Source organism: Centroberyx affinis, unplaced genomic scaffold (assembly GCF_046629955.1).
Source record: "Centroberyx affinis isolate AG114_WGS23_722 - 3 ecotype Tasmania unplaced genomic scaffold, CSIRO-AGI_Caff_v1 ptg000646l_1, whole genome shotgun sequence".
Lineage (NCBI taxonomy): Eukaryota > Metazoa > Chordata > Actinopteri > Beryciformes > Berycidae > Centroberyx > Centroberyx affinis.
The window spans coordinates 131129-151993 of NW_027279272.1; the positions used below are offsets into that span (position 1 = coordinate 131129).

At 42.8% G+C, this 20865-nt stretch overlaps 2 protein-coding genes across 2 annotated transcripts; one reads left to right on the top strand and one right to left on the bottom strand.

Annotated features, from left to right (window-relative positions):
* Nucleotides 1-171: 171 nt before the first annotated feature.
* Nucleotides 172-1952, top strand: LOC139643716 (fibrinogen-like protein 1-like protein). The gene is made up of 3 exons (XM_071518952.1): nucleotides 172-240; nucleotides 393-544; nucleotides 1185-1952. The coding sequence occupies exons 2-3, from the start codon at nucleotides 400-402 to the stop codon at nucleotides 1877-1879; spliced, it is 840 nt and encodes a 279-aa protein (XP_071375053.1). The 5' UTR covers nucleotides 172-240; nucleotides 393-399; the 3' UTR covers nucleotides 1880-1952.
* Nucleotides 1953-3665: 1713 nt separating this feature from the next.
* chrm5a (cholinergic receptor, muscarinic 5a) lies at nucleotides 3666-5246 on the bottom strand. The gene has a single exon (XM_071518967.1). It carries the CDS (start codon nucleotides 5244-5246, stop codon nucleotides 3666-3668), a length of 1581 nt encoding a protein of 526 aa, XP_071375068.1.
* Between the last annotated feature and the right edge of the window lie 15619 nt (nucleotides 5247-20865).

The window sequence follows — 20865 nt, forward strand, 5'->3', positions numbered from 1 at the left end:
ATCTCGCTTGTCACAGATAAGCGGAGGTTTGGTGTCTCCCATTGTGATGTGAACCTGAGGCTGAAGTCCAGCTGTGACTGGGTTGTAGAGGCCTGTGTGGACTCTCAATCTGGACTTGTTTGCTTTCTAGTGCTTTTCAGTCTGTGCAGTCAATGTGGAGTGAGTGGGAGTGTGGGAGAAGATTCAGCTGCAGAGCATTTTTCTATACTGCGTCATCTCATACAGGTGGCTCCACTGAAGGTGAGTGTGTTTCAAGATGCATTGATTAGCTATTTTTTTTGCATTTTCAATACAATTTTGCCCTTTGTTAATCATCAAGTTCATTCAGTTCAATATGAAGTCTACAATACTGTGTCATTAACTAAGCAATGTTGGTTTGACGATGATGGAAGGTAAAGGATGAGGTGTCAAAGATGTTGGCTGCTAGCAATGCTCCCATTGTTGCTTAGTCTGACTGGAGTTCACACTGAGCATCTCCAAGCTGAGAACCTCAGTCTCCTGCCACCAGAGGAACATAAGTTGGTCCTCAACCATGGAATGAGAGGTATATTTGCATGAGTAGACTTTCACTTTCTTGTCCCTGTGCAGAAATTGTACTATGTTTTAATGCTTACGTTGAAGAAATTAAATGTGAATAACTTATGTTCCATACTCAAATAATAATAAGGTACAGTGTGTGCCTGGTGTGAGAGAAAGCCCTTGTGATTGCGTTGAACTGCTGTATGTCCTCATCACAGATGATATCACTTTATCACTGATCTCATTCTGTTTGGATTCTCCTGGGGGGTGTGGGTCAAATTTCATGCTGTGGACCCAAACTGCTTACTGACTCATTTATGATAAGTCTTATGTCCATGGGGTGATTTATCATAGTGACACAGTTTGTCAAACAAACAGTTGTAATGGCTTGGCAAAACATCAATGTTTTACTGTGCTTATCTGGGAGACATTGAGAAACTGTGTTGGAAGCACTGTTATGGTTCTAACTCATTGTTTACAAGCAAAGGAAAGACAAGTTAAAATGTGTTTGCATCACCATGATATTAATGGATGTTTAATAAATAATGCCCTAATTGAACTTAATTCAATATACAGTTGCTCATCATCATTACTTTGAGATTATTCAATTTCAATGCTTAATATAGCATCCTGAGTTACGGTTGATGTGTTAATTTACCCAACAGTGCTGCCTAGGGATTGCCATGAAATGCTGATGACCTCTGCTGGCCAGGCCAGAGATGGGGTGTACCTGATCCAGCCAGGTGACTCCCCCATCTTGGCCTACTGTGCTATGCAAGAGGGAGGCTGGACCGTGGTGCAGCACATCACTGTCAACAGCAGCGTGAACTTCGACCGGACCTGGGCTGAGTACAGGCAGGGCTTTGGGGTCCTCACCGGGGATCACTGGCTGGGGAACGAATACCTGCATCAGCTCACCCGGGGCCCTGGGCACTATACGCTGGGAGTGAAACTAGTGGACAGAGATGCCATCACCAAGCTGGGCGAGTATGACCCGTTCCTGGTGGAGGATGAAGGATCAGCATACAGGCTGAGACTGGGGTTGTTTCAAGGCACGGCCGTAGACGCTCTCACCCAGGACACAGAGAACTACCTGCACGACAACCAGAAATTCACCACTAAAGACCGAGACAACGACAACTACTTCCAGAACTGTGCCAAGCTGGAGTTCCAGGGGGTGGCAGGAGGGGGCTGGTGGTACGACGCCTGCGCCGGCGCCAACCTCAATCGCAGGAACGTCATTTACTGGCAAAAGGACTGCAACAAGGAGCACCTGTGCAAGTACGCCTGGATGATGGTGAGACCTTCGGACACAGTGAAACTGATTCACGCTGGAGAGTGCAAGAAGGATGAGCTATGAGGGCAGCATGTTCAGGACTGAAGAAGGATTTGTGATACTGTATAAAGCAGGAATAGGCAACCATGTACCATGGAGAGCCGAGTGTATGCAGGTTTTCATTTCAACCAAAACTACAACGGGTGATTTCACTGATTAGTACAACTTCAACCAGAGAGGAGGAACTAATCAGTGAAGTCTCCTGGTGTTGTGTTAGGTTAGAACAAAAACCTGGATACTCTCTGCACTCCATGGCACATGGTTGCTTATTCCTGGTGTAAAGTAATAATATTAAGTTTACTCCTAATAGCTATTGTGCTTACATTCACTTCAACACATTTATTCAGAAATGCAAGGACATGATCACAAAATACTGTAAAGAAAGCAAGAATCATTTGATTCATCACAAACTTTGGAAATATAAAATTGCAATTGAGTGTTATAGCTCTAGCTTTTTTTCATCATACATCATATCAATGTACGTACAGCGAAGGATCTCTTTCATTTCCCAAATTGCAAGTGCAGATTTCTGGTTTATCACAGTTACAAAAAAGTGTTTCATGACATCATAGCTTATTACACATGTAAAACATCTTTTCTGGGTACTGTCCAATATTTACTGAATTTTGAATGTAATATTTCACGAACAAACAGCATTTTTGCTACAGTACTTTACAAATTTGCAAGAAATACACATGAATATATGATGAGATATTGATTCAGCTAATCCAGGGAAAATAAATATTGTATTTAAATGCTCAAAGAAAAAAAAATATCCTGAGGATGTAGAGTAATAAACAGACTGTAACAAATAGAGAATGTGTGCTCTGAAACCCTCCTCTCCCACTCATTATGTATGTAAACACTGACATGGTTTAGCAAGTTTGTGACCTAATTAAATGAAATTACTACCAGATTATAATATTTTTTAAATTTGTATTTGCACTATTGACCAGTAGAATTTAGGGTAATTTATTAATTCCTGTAATATGATTTACGGAATCATTACTCACTTCTATTTTCTCAGGCGTTTTGGTGGACAGAAATGGCAAAACATTTGCTAAAGTTTAACGTGAAAAGAAGGAAGCTGAATGTATGTTTTTATCTGAAAAATGACCATGGCACACGTGAAAAGGCTTTGATTATCATCAGTTACAATCTTGACTTAGCAAGCAGATTCTGACATCAGGACAACACTTATTAGCCCTTTAAAATAAAATAGCAATACCAAAATGTGCATCTTCAATACAAACACAATACTTACAGTATGAAATAATCTGTATGACATTATTCTATAATGTTTTGTGCAGAAGAGCATCAACTTGGGGGGGTGGGCATGGGCATTTTTTTAATACTTTTGAACCAATATACAGTGTCAATGATTATATTGGGACAATTTCATGATGATCTCTCAATACCAAAATGTGCATCTTCAATACAAACACAATACTTACAGTATGAAATAATCTACAGTAGGCCTATGTGTTATTCTATGACATTTTGTGCATAAGAGCATCAACTTGGGGGGGAAACATTGGTATTTGTCTAATGCTTTTGAACCAATGTACAGTGTCAATGATTATATCGGAACAATTTCCTTTCCTTCCCTTCCTTTTTGTAGTTTTAGCAATAATCAACATACAGTAGGCCTATTGATTAAGGAACACTACTATTCATATTCTACAACCTTTTTAATGTTTGTACTTTTGATACCTAATAGGTATATTCAAGTTACGAAAACCCAAGATCATCAATACAAATATCTAATTTATATCATCATATACCATCATACTTTGAGAAAATAAATGGTTCATGTCAGTTTGGTGCTGACCACAGGGTTTTGTCCATACCAGTAGAGTTTCTCCTCAATCCTCTTCTTCTTCCACTGGCAGAGTAGCAGCATGCGGAAGGTCTTCTGAAAAGTCTTGTTACAAAGGGCGTAGCACATGGGATTGACGGTGCTGTTGACATAGCACAGCCAGTAGCCCAGATGCCAGAGGGAGAGGGGGATGCAGTCCGAGCAGAAGGTGGAGATTAGCACCATGATGTTATAAGGTGTCCATGTTAGGATGAAAGCCAGCAAGATTGCGCTGAGAGTCTGAGCCGCCTTCCTCTCCTTAATCAGCACCATCCTCTTCCTCTTGGTGATCTGGTTCTTCAGTGTGACATCCATGGGCTTAGACGTGGAGGAGGTGGATGGAACGCTCATGGACTCAGCCGAGGAGAACGTAGACCGTGCCATTTTGGTGTCTCCGTTTTTGCTCTGCTGCTCGGCATCAGTGTCTTTGGCCACAGGTTTGAACTTGTAGGACACACACTTCTTGCTCTTCTGCGAGTTGCTTTTGGGTGGTGTGTGGAAGAAGCTATCGTCTTCGTAGCTGCTGAGTTGCTCGCTCTCGCTGCCCACTGCGCTCTTGCTGGTCTCACAAGCCTGGTTTCTGAAGGAGGGCTGGAAGCCCCCCGGAGACACGGGCCGCTCCTCGTCCTCTGAGGAGGCGTAACTGTTGAAGGTGGTCAGCTGGTCAGCTTTGGACCACTCATCATTGGTGGTGGCTGCTGACTTGGCAGCGTTGCTCCTGCTGGAGGAGGACCAGGAGGCTTGGTTCCTGTCATGTGAAGCAGATCTTAGTTTACAGTTAAAACAGGATCTGATAATGGTCTTCTGGGGCTGGGCGACCCCAGGGTCTGTGGGATAGTTAATCCCCCGGAGCTCCGCCAAGTCTTTGGTCCTCTTCTCTGTCTCCTTGTAGATCCGACAGTATAGGATTGTCATGACTGACACGGGGATATAAAAGGCGGCAATGGCTGTCCCAAAGGTTATCACAGGCTCAGAGAAAAACTGGATCTGGCATTGCCTCTCGGGGACGGTTCTTTTCCCTACAAAGTACTGCCAGCAGAGGATAGGTGGGGCCCACAGAACAAGCGACACCAGCCAGGCCAAACCTATCATGACCCCAGCCCGTTTGGGTGTCCGTTTGGCTCTGTAGGTCAGGGGCCTGGTGATGGAGAAATATCTGTCAAAGCTGATCACCAACAGGTTCATGACCGAGGCGTTACTGGCTACGTAGTCCACTGCCAACCACAGATCACAGGCGAGGTTTCCTAAGGCCCAGTAGCCCATCAGTATATAAGAGGTATACAGATTCATAGAGAACACACCTATGATGAGGTCCGCTGCTGCCAGACTCAGCAGGTAATAATTGTTCACTGTCTTTAGCTGGCTGTTGACTTTGAAGGACAGCATTACCAGAACATTCCCCACAATGGTGATGAGGCTGACTATGGCCGACACAGTGGCAATAGTGATCACCTCCCATAGACTGTGTGTGACCAGGTGGATATCCGTTGTACTGGTATTTACAGTGGAGTTCAGTATGTTCACTCCTTCCATGGTCTTGTGTTTATTGTCATATAACCAAGACAGGAGTGTTTGAGTTTGTCATTTTGAGCAAGATTTCCTGGAAAGAAAAGAAAGAAAAAGTCATACTCTTCATCTGTGCAAGTAACCTCAAGGCATGCATATGAGCAAAAAAGTTCCCTTAATAGCCACTAGATGACATCATTTCAGTAAAAATCTGAGACGGTACAACTTGGGTATCAAGGCTCACACTGCACTCTTGTTTGAGGGTGATAATGCAGGCTTCATCTCATGTTTTGTGCTTTAAAACTCTAGATAAATTGCCCTACCTCAATGTGAAAGCACTGAAGCAGCTATTCTATGCGTCATACAGCCATAAAAGTTGAAAGCATTCACCTCATACAAAAAATCTGATCTCAATGAATTATACATAAAGTTGCTATTGAGGACATTGTTCGCTCTAATTTCTGTGGGGCCATGAGTTGCATCTATTAATAAAAATATCATTAAGCTGCAGTCTTTTAGCAGATCCCCAAATTAGAGCATTTTCCAGCTCATGTGAGTATACGCATATGGAGTCTTTTAGGCAATCTTTGGCAACATCTGCGGCACATTTCAAAAATCCAGGTCATTACATAATCTAATTTCTTGCTCTAAATATGTGTTGTAATACTAATGGTGTATAAACGCAGTTTATAATTATTTGCGGAAAATAAGATGGTCATTTCTCAGTGATAAAATAGAGTGAGAAAATATATTAAAAATAGCTCAAGCTTGTGACTATGGCTACAATCTACAAACAGCCAAAAGGTGATGGCGATGTTATTTTGGTCCATGGAGCGTGTTTGAATCGTATGGTGCTACCTAGATGAGTTTACCCAGCCCCAACAAACAGCACATCCTCTGAGCTTGGTGGCGTCACAGCTTTCAGGTCACTTGACTTGAAACTCAGTGTGCACAAACTGTGGTTGATAAAATAAGCTGGAACATTGTGGTTTTCTTCAGTGACATTTCTGCAGAATAAACACATGGAGTGGCGCTGAGGCTGGACTGAATTAATCCAGCAATCAGAAATGTCACGCCTGTGTAGATATATCTGTCATATTCAAATGTATCTGTTTTGAATAGTCCATCTGTTTAGAGAAATATTGACTTTAAGGGTACTCATGAAACTGCAGTCTCTTATTATGGTCACTATATCATTATGAACAACTGTACATCTTCACCCAAACAATTTGTGAAACACCATTGTCCATAGCCAAACATAAGTGACAGAACTGCAAAATCCATCTGAATAAGATAAGGAGATGAAATAGTGATGAGAGATTACTATAATTTCTGTGCTCTCTCTGTCAGTCAAATATGACAACACCTTTTTCCCTCAAATTGCTAGAAGAAACTTACATCTGTAATGACAGTTGGATGAAAGCACTATGTTAGTGAAAGCCAATCATGACCTAACTCTAAGTACACTCTAAGGGAGATGGCACATTCAACTGGGCAATTTCTGGAGAGTGCATCAAATGACAGATGCACTCTATGCCAGGCTTTGGCTTCAGAGATGGGGAAACGCACAAATCTGTGCCTAGATTTCAAACTCAATGCCAACTAATTTCTCAACCACGAATCAAACTCCAGTCTCTGTACACTGAAGTAGTTTTACAAGGGGGAAAGCACTAAAATAATGAAACTATCGCATCTGCTGAGTGGAGAGCCGAAGCACAGAGAGTTCCTGGTACTGCAGTAATCTACCTTCTCCAAAGTACTTGGTGTCAGCGGGATCACTCATGGAAAAGGGACAATTATCATTAAGCTGACACTGCGTGGTCACTTCTCTCCTCCAAACATCTGTTCATGGAGTGGATAATGAGGCTAGTGAGAGCTCTCTTGTTATTGTACGCCACCTGTACATCTATAGTATGGAGTTTTACCCAATTACCTAATTTTACCTAAGCCCAAACTGCTTGCATTGCGTATCCATGCACTGTTTGTTACCTGTCCACGCCTTACCATCCTGACCTGTCTGATGTAAAGGAGATAATTTGGGTCCTCTTGTTGCATTCACATTATCCAGCTAGAGTGCAGCCATTCCAGCCACCTCTTAGCTATGTCAAAATGCCTACTCAACTGGAGAGCTCTCAACACCTTAGGGACACGTATCTCTCTCTCTTTCATTTCCAACCCACTATGCAATGTTTTTTGACCTCATCCCTAACCCGTACTTTGGGAATAACGTCTCTACTCATTGGTATTCTTTTGGCAGTGCCACGTTAGCAGGAGTGCGAGCAGCAGCCTGAGGCCCACACAAATAACATTCCAGTCTCCGCGGGGGTCCTCCTCCAGCCCTCGGATTGGCCCTCAGCTTATTACTGAATGGCATTTCATATCACATCACTCAAAGCCCCATGTCACTCCACTGGTAAGCGCAGGTAGCGCCGTATGGGCCTATCTGTCCCTATCTGTCCCTATCTGTCCCTATCTGTCCCTTCTCTGTGCTGTTATAGTACGCACAAATCCAACCCTTCTCTTGCTTTAGCAGAACCTTGCTACCGATTTGATGATGAGGTAAAATGGCCCCTTGGTTTCTAATGCTAAGTTGCTCCTGTTTCCTTCTCCACTCATGGTCTCAGATGGGGGAGAATATCCTTGCTAAGTGGAGGCTTTTACAACCTTTTTTTTTTTTTACAATATAATTACCATCATTTGTACTTTTTTGTACTTTTCCATGCCTAATTTTTTATTCACACTGTAGTAGGAATTCAGCTCACATAGGTGGTATAAAAAGTGTCTTTACAAAGTTATTTTTTTCTTTTTTAGAGGGAAAAAGTGGATAGGCTGAACTGTCAGTCATTATGTTCATTGCCAGGAAAAGAATGAATTAATGATGACAGGTAAGTACAGTGTTTGAGAAAGGAGGATATTCCTGACTCACTGATGACTGTCGTGATGCTTACGTTTACGCATGCACACACACACACACACACACACACACACAGACACACACATAGAGAATGGACTTGTTCTAACTCTTGACCTCAATACAGCCAAGCCTGCTAATAGCTTCTAAATCGAAGCAGGAAACATTTTAATGGTACGCTCACAGCTCAGAGTGTGGGGTAAACATGGACCCTGCATCACTATAAATAGTGAATATAGTCTGTTACAGCCTGTTTTTTGGACTCTTTTATGGATGCAGCGTAGCATCAAATGTGACGCACATGGGGGAATAGCTACATGACGCTGTCTGGTCCGAGAGTAAAAAGCTTTTTAGAAAACAGAGATGCAGCTGCAGAATTTTTCGCTGGCCTCCTCGCCGTGCTCAACTCAGATATCTGACTGAGATTTGATCCGTATACGTCTGTGTTAGTGACTTGGTCCCGTAGCGGACGTGAATAAGAACATTACACCAGGGTGTCATTACTATGAATCTCTGCCAAACTGCCCCAGAGTGGTGCAAAGAGGATGCATTTCTCGCTCTTGCCAAGAAAATGTCATTACACACAGCCTGCCAGTATCTGACTGCATTCTGAAACATCATGTTAGCTCAGTATACATAAGTAATGGTCAATCAATCCGGTCGTTAACAGTGCCCAATCCGTTTGTGAAGACAGGGTAGGTAGCACAAATCCGCCGTAAACCTCAAAACTGAGTGCAGAGGCTGACAGGCTGGAGGGTGGCTTCCTGCAGGTCCTCTGGCACCTGGCCATCAATGTTCCTCTGCTGTAGCTCCACATGCACTCGCCCCCACCAGGCCTCCCAGTCATACTTAACCTTTTTCTACACTCTACTTTGGCTGCACCACCACCGCTCTGCACAGCGGCAACGTGAGAGTGAATATAATGTGTGTGTGTGGCATTTGTGAGAGAAAGAGAGGAAGAGAGAGACCAAGAGAGGAAGGAGGAGAGACAGAGGAGAGTCAGAGCAAAGGAGGCAGAAGACACCATGTGCGTCTACGCGGCGAGTATGTATGCTGTGTAGATCAGCCCAGAGCTCTTTGGCACAGTGGATCGTGCGTTCTGCAGTCAGCCCAGTGACCCATGGTTAAGACTCCTGCATATGTGGCATTCTGGAGGAGGAGGACCTAAGAGAGGCTCGGATCCTCCTGGGGCTCCATCAGTGGAGGAGGAAGAAAGAGGATTATGAATTTTCATGTGTACAGGAGGTGTTTTAGAACTGCTCCTAAACATGTAATCCTAAATGTAGCTCTCAATCTTAAAGGATGTCTTTTTATACTAATGATCTCTTGGCAGCCAATGTTTGAATCCCACTATTCTCAATCAAAGGCATATATTAGGGTGGAGTATGGTTGAAGATAGATGCTAGATTTAATGACCAAAAATAAGAGCAGAATGTAGATTATCCTATGTACATCTCTCCTATTGCTGTTAAGTTTATTCAATGCTTAACATTTTTCTCCACCGCACTTCAAATGTCATTTCAGAGCAAGGGCAAACCCCTTAATTGCATTTCTATTCAGATGAGAAATGATGAATGTGATCATTACCTGATATTTTATGATCTGCTCCTGGACACAACAGCAGCTTTGATAGCTGCTGATGAGACTAAAATGAAAACAGTGCCTGCCTCCAGGAATTCTGTCTGTTTTGAGTGATTGCAACATTTCATTACTGCCCCATCATTTGGATAATGATCTGACTTGACTCATTTGTGTTCTTGTGTGAACAGTGTTCTAAATCTGCGTCTGCGTGTCTCTCCATTTGTGCCCTTAGGTTGTGTGTTGTTGTTTGTTCCCAACTCATAATGTGCCCAATTTTCTCTATCTTGGTATCACATTTGAGTGCAAACCAAAGGTATCAGCTATGATGGTCTCTATACTGGTCAGTTAAAATCTGAAAATAACAGATGGACATGAGGAAAAACAGTCACACACCTACGCTCATACACACAAACACATGCCCAAAAACAGATCTGTAAATGTACTCTGCTCTCTCGGTTTCTCCCTCTCAAGCCAACATGCTCACAGTTCGCCTCTGCTGATATTATCATATTGATGTATGAAATTTGAGCAAAATGAACCCAGGTCTGATGCTGTGCAAAAAGTCAAAGAGAACCCAAAGAAAGTTTGATAGGAAATCAAAGCAGAAAATACGTGCATCAAGACGGAGGTGAAAAATTGAACATCCCAGCTTGACAACACCCCACCATTTGCAATTTGCAAACAGAGAGCTTTAATGTTGCTGTGTGTTACATAAGGCTCCACTGGTAAACCAGGTCTACTATCAGGTCACAAGTGTTACATTAGTCATCTCTTCCCAAGCTTAACAGACCTTTACTGTTTTGTGGCAAGTTATTCCAGAATATCCGATAGTTCTGTGTTTTTCTGCATTTGATTTAACACCTTGTCTGGGGGGACTGGATGGACTCGTTAAAATCACGCTCCAGTGCTTAATCCTTCCCTTTTGTGTCATTTCCATTTGATCAAAGGCAGAGGGAAAGGAAGTGTGAGGCAGGCACATAAGCCTTTCAAGAACAATATTGATTGTTTTTTGGGAGAGAAATTACATTTTTAAAAAAGTCAAAATTCAGGAAAATATCAAACTAATTCAAAATTTGATAACCATTCAGTAAAAAGTAAGTTGAATTTGAAAACCACCTTGAAATTTTGCATATTATCAGCTTCTCCACTCAAATATATTTTGGAAAAAACAGAGAGAAGAAGAGTAGAGGGGAGAGGGAGAGAGTTAGAATGAAATGACAAATGATTGTGCTGTAAAAAATGGTTGGAATGGAACAACTGACAAGAGGGGAGTGTGCAGAGAAAAATGTGGAGATCTGAGATGGATGAAGAATGATGGAGAGAGTTTTGGGATTGCCAAGGGCATCATATGTAGGCAAACAGTGTCAGTCAAGCTGTTCTCAAAGCAGTGCATGATGGAGTAAATCTGAGGTTAAATACAAGAGAAAGACACAGAATGGAGTGGAAAAAATGACAGATATGTGAATGTAAATGAGGTTTGTAGACTTATTGGCTTTGAAACTGCCCATTTCTGCTAATTATTCATCAATGACTAGTATAAAATGCGTTTGTGCTGCAATTTGAGAGTGATGTGTGACAAAATAGATACATATTTCAGTTGTATTGCACCTCTACAGTAGGCTAAGTCTTCCAGAAGAACAGCGACACACACATCTCTGCTTTCCGGGAGCACATCCTCTCTGTTGCTTTCATTAAGGTAAAAGGCAACATTAAAAATACATGCTGAGACCTCTCAGACATGCACTTGTGCACACATGACGCTGTTTCCCTTTCTATCCAGGTCATGCTTTTGTGCATTAATCAAAAAACTGCCTATTGAATCACTTATGATTCTCTAGAGACTGTGAAACAAGCCGCAGAAGGAAAGAGACACACATACTCACAGTTGACTTTGATCAGATCCCACAGTCTTCTGTGTAAGGGCAGGCAGTGTCTCCTGGCGAGAACAAAGTTCATCGTTAATCCCTTTGTTTTGCCTGGGAAGCCTTTGGGTCAAGTGTGGCGCTGAGGAACCGAATCATAACACAGTTGGAGAGAGGATTGAGGTGGATGAGAAATCCTGCTGACTTGACCCTTGCATGCCAGAGGGGTCCAGAGAAAAGCGTGAGCACAGAGGAAGAGGAGGAGGAAGAGGATGAAGAGGAGGAGGAGGAGGAGGACGGACACCAGGAGGCTTCGGTCATCCCTGCTCAGAGGCACAGAGCGCAGCATCAGCTTCACCTCACACATCCAAAACAGCCATGGTGTGAACAGATGAGAAAAGTATCCTCAAGTTGCAGGGCATTCCTTCCTCAGTTACTTATGAATGAGCAGAATCTGTTCAGGAGCCAAAGCAAGTCGATGAGTGAACGGGAGTAACAGGAGTGTCCCTCCCGATTTGAGCTGAGTTGGATGAGCCTCTCAATCTCTCAGTCTCAAGTTGGAGTGTCAGTGAGAGGCTGCCTGATCCCTGAGCTGAAGTCACCACTACTGCTACGGCTGCCACTGCTGCTGCCGTTGCATCTACTCTGGCTGACAGACACAGATGTAGCTGACGCTAGCTAGCTGGGAGGAGAAATTCCCATAGGGCTGAATGGTTCATCATGTTTCGGGACAGTGAGCATGCAGCTCAGACAACAGAGTGAGTGAGAGAGAGAGAGAGAGAGAGAGAGAGAGAGAGTGAGGAGGGAGGGAGGGAGGAGAGAGGAGGAGGAGGTGAAGGGGTGGCTCCCAGGGCTTCGTTTGGAAGGTGTGGGCAGAAGGGAGAACTGTGTGTGTGTGTGTGTGTGTGTGTGTGTGGGTGGGTGTGGGTGGGTGGGGTATGTTGTTACTCAAGACAGTCTAGCCCAATCTTCTGTTAGTGTGGATATATGTGTGTGTGTGAGGGAGTGCATGTGTCACACGGGCCATTAATTACCTCCAGTGGCACGGCTTTTGTCTGTCCCTCAAAGAGCAGCAGGGAGAGAGAGTGGGCCAGGTTATCACCAGTCACGGCTCTCATGGGGGGGGGGGGGGGTAACGGGGGTGGGGGGGGGGGGGTAAGGCAGGGTGGCTATCAGGAGACTCATCTGCAGAGCATAAAACACCGCCGCCGCCCCTGTGTTCACAAGGGAGCGCTGACCTGGCCGGGCCAGATAAGCAGACTGCTGAAGCGACAGACGTTTTGCCCTGGGACCTCTATCTGTGTGTGTGTGTGTGTGTGTCTCTGTGTGTGTACAGTATGTGTGTCTTTGTGCTGATTGGGGAATTATGTGTTTGGCATTAGGCGATTGTCCTGGGCCGAGGCCAGGGCTTTATCGGTGTAAAGTCCTTATATGTCTTAATCCAGATGATGGGTGCTGATCTGACCCATGAGCTCCCATCTAATCACAGAAGAGATACACTGATAGGTCCTGTTGCTGCCAGTGTATTACTTTGAACTGTAGCATATAGGTGCTGTGTTTTCCCTCATCTGATTTATGGCATTGGCTCACACTAACCAGGTCAAGGGGCAAAACTGGCTGTGGATCTGGCATTTATTAATTCCAGAGGATTATCACGCTATGCTCTATTTCTAAGCTGTAGATATGCAGTAACTAAAGCTGTTATATAGTAAATGTACAGCCCCATAAAATGAAATGAGGAACAGCCACTAAAATTGATTTGCTTTCAAACAGTCTGGTATATGTCAATATCTGGAGGTGGAATGATATTTAGACGCCATCGTCAAAATTGTTGAAATGACCTCCATTGGCATTGCTGTTGGCATTGCTGTTTTGCCCTTTACAGCCACACAGAATAAAGAACTGCACTTTCCCCTATGGAGCAGTGGAAGCTGGTTAGTAGACAATAGAGATAGATGACAATCCCTCCTATACTTCGAATCGACATTAGGCATAATGTAGTTTTCAGACTGAGATGATTGTGCTACTAGGTCAGAGCTATAGGCCAATGACATGATTGATGCTTTTCATGAAAATCCTGCCACATCTGTCCCAATAGAGCGCCGTATATCCCCTCCCACCCATCTCCCCTCCACCCTGCCTCACAGTCTAATCTAATGCCTTTTCCAGGCAGCCGGCCAGCGGACAGACACCTGGCTCATCATTATCGTTGAATCGCTGACCTGCACAAAGTTTACAGCATAGTCATATTTTTATGAGATTCATCCACACACAAAGACAAACAGACACACACACACACACAAAAGCACGGATATGCACTCGTACATGCATGTGCATTCACACACACTGCATATTGATGATTTTCCTATACAATTTCTGCTGAGTGTTCCATATTGATTATATTATAATGGTCAATTTAAAACATTGACAAGCTTATGCATTATTAACTTTGCTAATGGAATTTGCAATTGAAAATTGAAAATAGATCAGTGATTGAATTGGGTAATACTCATGGAAGGATGGAGGTTAAATGGAGCATATGACCTTTGACATTAAAGCCAAAAAATGCTGTTTTTTTTCCAATACATGTTGCTCAATCCTGCAGTGCTTTTTCTCCAGACATGTTGTTGAGTAGGATCATCCCCAGCTCATCCTCTCTGTAAAACAATGTTCACAAGGCTCCTAATGATAGCTGATGATGGCAGATGTCAGGGAGCTACTGAGGCTCACTATCATTTAGCCATGCTCCTCTCCTCGCATCTGCATCCTAAAGGCATGGCTGTTGTCCCACAGGTCACTGTGTGATCACTGCATCCCACTGAGAGAGACAGGATGGGGAGGGGGGGACATCAACACAGCCAGAGATGGATTGCATCTGTCCACAGTCCACAGGGGCTTGCTTATCTCCTGACCCAATTGTGCACCCATATGTTGGCGAAAAGATCAGCCTGTACATGGAGTCATTCTAACGATTCCTTTTTCTTTCTTATAGCACCACAGCAGATCGCTTCTCTCTAACCATACTAAAGTCAGAAAGTCTTTGTGGTTGTAATATAGTTTCGTTACCAGAATTGTCAGGTGAAATGAGCTGTCCTTGGGCTGATGGTGTCCTCACATTATGTCATTGATTTGTTATTAGCCAAATCAGAGACACCCTCCATCACTGCAAATGATAAAGATCCTGCAGAATACATTGAAATGAATTGAATGGTTCACTTTGGAGCCCTTTGTAACCTAGCTGATCCCAGGCATATTTCTCCATATTGGCTAATAGAATTGACTCTTCTGATGTCCTCCTCTCTTCTGGGCTTTGATGTGCAACAAATGTCTATCTGCTGTTTCTTTTTCTGTCCCTCTGGCCCCAAGCAACAACGCCTTTTTGACATAATGATTTGCCAATACCTCGGCCTGTTTCAGTGGATTTACAAGTCCCCCTGCAGTGTAGCTCGCTTTCATCCCTGAGCAGAGAAGACTAGTTTGTTTGGAGCTCTTAAAAAGACTCACAAGCTTTTCCTGTTTCAACCAATTTGCTATACAAATATAACAACAAAAAAAACACTTTTGTTGCTTGTGTGATTTTCTAAAGAAAAGTCTAGTGTCATGAATACATAATTGCTTGCCCAAATTAGAATCTTGAAAGTCGAGACTATGTCACTGAGACCCAGCAACAGTAAATGAGTGAGGAACCAGTTTCATACACACCTATGTACCAGTCAGGCAGAGCTGGGTGGCACATGAGCCCGCCCGCTCCACAATGCAACTTTAATGTTGCCTTGACAGAAGGGATTAGGTGGTAGCAGCTCTGATTGAGCTGTTATTGTGGGCCCACGGCTTGCACTCCTTTAAGGACACCCAACACCCAACTGCTCAGACACTTTGTCATCAATGACAATGACCTTGTCTGGACCGGACCCAGGTTGACGTATGTGTGTGTGTGTGAGTGTCTGTGCGTGCAAATGCATGAAAGTGTGTGCATTCATGTTCCTCTGTATGAGTGTGTGTTGTGACAGGGATAAGCACCACCTCTGATTTGGGTCTGAAGGATTCAATCAGTGAGCAAATTTAAGGGAAAGTGGAATGGGAGGAATAAACAAAGAATATTTCATACAGCGCAGGTGAGTAGGCTACACACCTTCAAAATCTAATATTTGCAAAAAACAGCAAAAGCCATCTGCATCACTATGAATATTATCCTTTGAAATTTCCCCTCACATTCTCAGACAGTTAAGGCCAATGACACTGTTGAGTCACCGACGTCCTTGTTTATGCAGGTGTGTGATGCATGCGTGTGTTGGTGTGCATACTGACGCAGATCTCGCCGTGGACATCTTGGACTCGGTGTCCGGACTCCCTATCAGGTCGTCCAGTCGCTGTCTGTCTGAATTATTGGCCGCAAAAAAAACAGGATGTCAAGGCTTCAAATGAGCTGGGCCAATACTGCAGAGAATCTTATCAGCAGCAGCCAAATTTCCACTGTGTGAAAGGAAAAAAAATGAAACACCTTTTCAATGAGGATTACCTCGGCCTGACCCTGAGAGGAAGAGTAAGAGAGAAAGGAGACTGCAAATAATTGATAATGGTTGGTCAATATCTGATCTCTCTCTTGCCCATTCTGTCTCTCTCTCTCTCTCTCTGTCTGGGCTCTGTCCTGCTCTCACGATGGGCTGGCATTGCAGGTTTGTGTCCTTTTAATTACTCTAATTCAGGACCACCCGCTGTACGCTTCCATCTGCCCCTCTCTGAGGTGAGAGCGAGAGAAATCCTCAAAGCGAGGAGGCACGCCATCCAACCTTCCGAACAGCGGCGAAATAGATCCTCCGACAAACGTGCTAATTAATCATCCTCTGTGGACCAGACAGGCATCAACTCTGTGCTATTTTCAAGTCGAGACTCAAAACCAGGGGTCTATTTATTCCACAGAGAACGTTTTGTGCTCACAGTTTAGCCCGGTTCCTCTAAGATTACAACACACGCTACCATCACCCCCGGTGAGATGAGTTCTTGTGTCCATCCCCAGGACATTGTTCTAATCTACTTCATCTGCATGCTACGCTCGCCCCTAACGGGAAGGCCGGTTTCGCATGCAATATCCTGAGGTATATGTTTCAGGGAATCACGCTATGGGGGATGAATCCACCATTTCTCAGTGTGAAACTCTATAAGCCCCACTGGCCACGGTTTCTGCTCCTGCTGCTTATGGGAGATGATGGTTGTCTGCTGCGAGGGGAAGTTTTGCAGTCGTGCGCTCAGCTAGGCCAGTGGTGATTAAATGAATATATCAGTTATTGCCATACCAAAGAGGATTTTGAGATTAAAACGGCCGTATAGAGCGATAGAATGTAGATGATGATGATGGTGATAATGTGATAATAATGTGATAACAGCACCCTTGGAGCTGGTCGGGACCCAGAGTTTTGCCCAAGGACACTTCATCAAAAAGGGTGATGATGATAATGATGATGATGGTGATAATGATGATGATGAGAAGGGGGAGGATGACGACAAGGTCAACAGTGAAGTGGAGGGTGAAGGTCAGCATGATCCTGATCCTTATTATGATGGTTATGTTCACACATGACATTTACTGAATTTCTGAATTCATAACCAGGCTTAATAGTTCTGAAAGGAAAAGCACCTTTCATAAGACCTTTATCGCATTTCTTTCTCCCTGACTGGGTATGAAGCCTGATCTGCACCTCCCAAACCCAGTTACATGGAATGGCCTCTGTAGTATTCTTCTGTTCAACAGCCTAAGGGAACTGAAAACATGGAGTATAACTTTTCTTTCTTTTTTCCATTGTTTTTGTGTTTCAAGATAGCCTATTTTAGCATATTTAGCTATTTTATTTTTCGCTTCCATTTTCTCAAGTTCTTGATGTTTTACTCCATTATAGTTATCAAAAAATAGCATATAAAATGATTGATTAGGGCTTAAAAATCCCACTTTTCAACTTCAAACTGGATGTAATCAGAACAAGCATAATTGGTTCACCAATCTCTTTGGCTTCAACTATAGAAATGAATGCTTCAAAGATGGGAGGACATAGTGTCAAATCTTTAATTCTACATTTTTTACTTGTATCAAATACTTCAATGGCATTTATGTTTCTGAACTTTTGAATTTTGAACAGGGAACTTTTACTTTATAATCTCAACTTTTACTCATAGGTAAGTGATTTCTGTTCTTTGACCACTGAACACGTTACACTGAAAAACAGAGGTATTGACTTTCATACATGCGCAACAGTCTCTGCCCTCTCATAAATAAATCATGCAATTTCATTCACTCTTCGAATTTTGTATGTGGCCCAAAAGACGCTATTAGACACTGCTACCAAAAAAAGGCATGACCCAGTTCAGAATTTGGGTTTGAACAACTGACACCCAATCTTCCCCTCCAGTGATGAGCGTTCCTGTTGACCCATAGGCCTAATTCAACATGAAGAGACTGAAAATTACTATGATGCTTCGCAAAGCCATTCACAATAACAGATCCAGGAACATTCAGCTCGTCTGTTGCCACTGGTGCATGGGCTTTTCTTCAATGAGGCAAAGTTTGTGATGGTTTTGTAAAGGGAACCTGGTGTTAGAGACACTTGGCTGCACAGAACAGTGGCATCGCTCCATTAACCTACAGTAGTCTTGTTTTGACACCACAGCTCTGACATAAAAGAGTCATGCTGGGAGGAGAGGGCCCTCTTTCACCTGCCGCTCCCCAGCACAGGCCTTTGTGCCTGACGCATCCACAGTGATGAGTCAGATGAAGGATAGGCCAGATTAGGAAGTGCATCGCAGACAGGTGTCTAATTGAACTCTTGGGGAATGTGGGAGTGAGCCGTAAAGTTTAAAAGTCAAAAGGATATGCCATCTCTAATAGCTGGAAAACTAGATGTTAAAATGTCATAACCCATTATCATGAAACTCTCCGTCTCTTTTGATAATCTATAAATTTTAGAGAACATTGCGTCGTAGGATTATACAAACAAACGTTCTAAAATGACGCCCATGAAATATTAATTTCAGGTGCCCTATTGCAGTTGCTTAAGAGTGTTTTCTCACTCGCACTTTTTGTATCCCGTCCATTAGTGGCCTCATAGCTCAGGCCCCATAAAGGTAAAAATGCGAGACAGCCGAGTGCATCAGATGTTTGAAGCCATTTAAAATTGAATACCTTTCTCTGGAAATGCATCTGTAGAAAAAGACTCATCTCAACTGATTGTGATATCCTCCTGCCAAGATTGCTTTCTGCTTAGAGTACAGTATTCAAGGATTTCAGATTGTTAAAAAGTGACTCCTCCATTGAATTTTAATGGAAGTCTGATTTCACAGTAAGTTTTTTCGGTCTAAACAAACAAGAAGATTCGTCTCCGAGGCACATGCCACTCTTATCATTGTTGTTTATGAACTTAGTTTGAATGCATATTTCCTGTTCCAAAATGCCATTATTTCAGTGAATGTCTGCTGGCTGACTTCAGACTGTGCCTCAGCACTTCCCTGATATGTTGCCCATACTTTTTTATCTTATCTTTTTTATCTTTTTTAAGTTATCTTGCCCATCAATGCCAATCAAGGGACTGGTGTTGGAAATTAGCTTCAGCAATATACATGTGTACAGTACATCAGATACTGCTTCTGCAACTGTCAATGTTTCTCTGTACTTATCCCTTACGAATAAACAAATAAACTAAACTAAACTAAACTAAAAGAATATTACTGTTTGGGATAACTGTAAACCCAAACACACACACACACACACACATCCAAAACCTTGCATCCCCACTACATGGCCAATTTTGTCTTGTTTTATTTACAGAGCGAGCAGGTCACTTTTTCAGCTCACCACTAGGTGGATAGCTTCTATATGTTGGTTTGTCTGGGGACCTTTTTTGGGGACAAAGGTCATAGACCTCCATTCATTTTGGACGCTCATTCACTTTCATTCACTTGTATCTGTGGCAGTTACCTCTATTCAGTCAATATTGCTATTGTTGTTGGTTGCTTGGCTGTCCTGTCTGTAATTTGTTGTGTTGCTGGTCATAATAGCTGTGTTCAAATGGAGGGGAGAAATTTAATAATTTCCCCACTCATAAAGAGAGAAGTGCCTGTTGCCTAGCAACTATTTTATCAAACTTCTCGCATTTCATCTCAGGTGAGGGTGTCTCAGATATTACACTTAGAACATATTATGAACTTTATTATTACAGTTGTTAACTCTGACTCATCTATCTCTGCTAGGTTTTAACTTGTAGTCAAGTTAAAAGTCAAAAATGTATAATATGTGGCAGGCATGATGATTACTGATTATTAACGAGGATTACTAATCAATAATCAAAATGACGGTCATATTTTAGTCTTTATGTTATAACTAGTCCATACCCGGGATGCGCGTGCCACAACTCTGCGCAGACTTGCCAAAAATGCGCATAAACAGCGTAAATTTGGGAAAATTGAAAAATCAGCCTCATCCGTCCCTGCCTATGCCAATGCTCAATGCCCATGTGCAGTTTCAGATTGATTGGCCAACCCATTGAGGAGCAAAATGGATGCAGACAGACAGATAGACAGAAGGAAAGAGTTTTCCTCATTTTATAGTAGGATAAAAAACATCACAAGCTTTTCTGAATACATTATGTTTAATAGTAGCCTTGGCTACACAGAAACCTGGAAACATGTAGCTTTTTCAGTTTAAAATCTTTTTATTACAAAAAGAGAGCAAATTATACATTTTGCATGACATTCTAGACATAATGCATTAATGGATGAGTTTCTTAGTCAACTATAAATAGTACTCTGATTAACATATCACTTTTCTTGGCTGACTGGACTGTGACAATGCAAATATCTTGCTGAGCGGGGAGTTTGCAGCTTGATCTCCACTCGAGGTAAAGGCGTTGATGCACTGTGGTCGACTGGATGTAAGTGATGTGCAAATCAACTTTGACATTCTAAAAACTCTTTATAGTCGGCTACTTTGTACACAAATAACATGCATTTTAGCTGTGATCATTTATTTGTTAGAAATATTAGAAGTGGACGATGAGATCCCCGGGCCTTCAACTTCAGAATCAGAATCGGAAAACACTTTGGTGCCGATATGTGCCGCAATTTTCCTTGGTGTGGATGGTTGGTGGTAGGAATACATTACAAATGGAAATGGTGGCCATGGGTGAGTAGTTCAAAATGAAAAGATCTCTCTCACCAACTTCCTGACTGTGTCTCCCTCCCTTTCTTTCTTTCTTTCTTTCTTTCTTTCTTTCTTTCTTTCTAAAGGGAATTACTCTTTTGACACTTC

Bases quoted from the DNA above. Each gene is read 5' to 3' on its own strand.
- LOC139643716 (XM_071518952.1), top strand. From the start codon at position 400: ATGAGGTGTCAAAGATGTTGGCTGCTAGCAATGCTCCCATTGTTGCTT. The intron at 545-1,184 runs GTATATTTGCAT...TTTACCCAACAG, and splicing joins CCTCAACCATGGAATGAGAG to TGCTGCCTAGGGATTGCCAT.
- chrm5a (XM_071518967.1), bottom strand. From the start codon at position 5,246: ATGGAAGGAGTGAACATACTGAACTCCACTGTAAATACCAGTACAACG.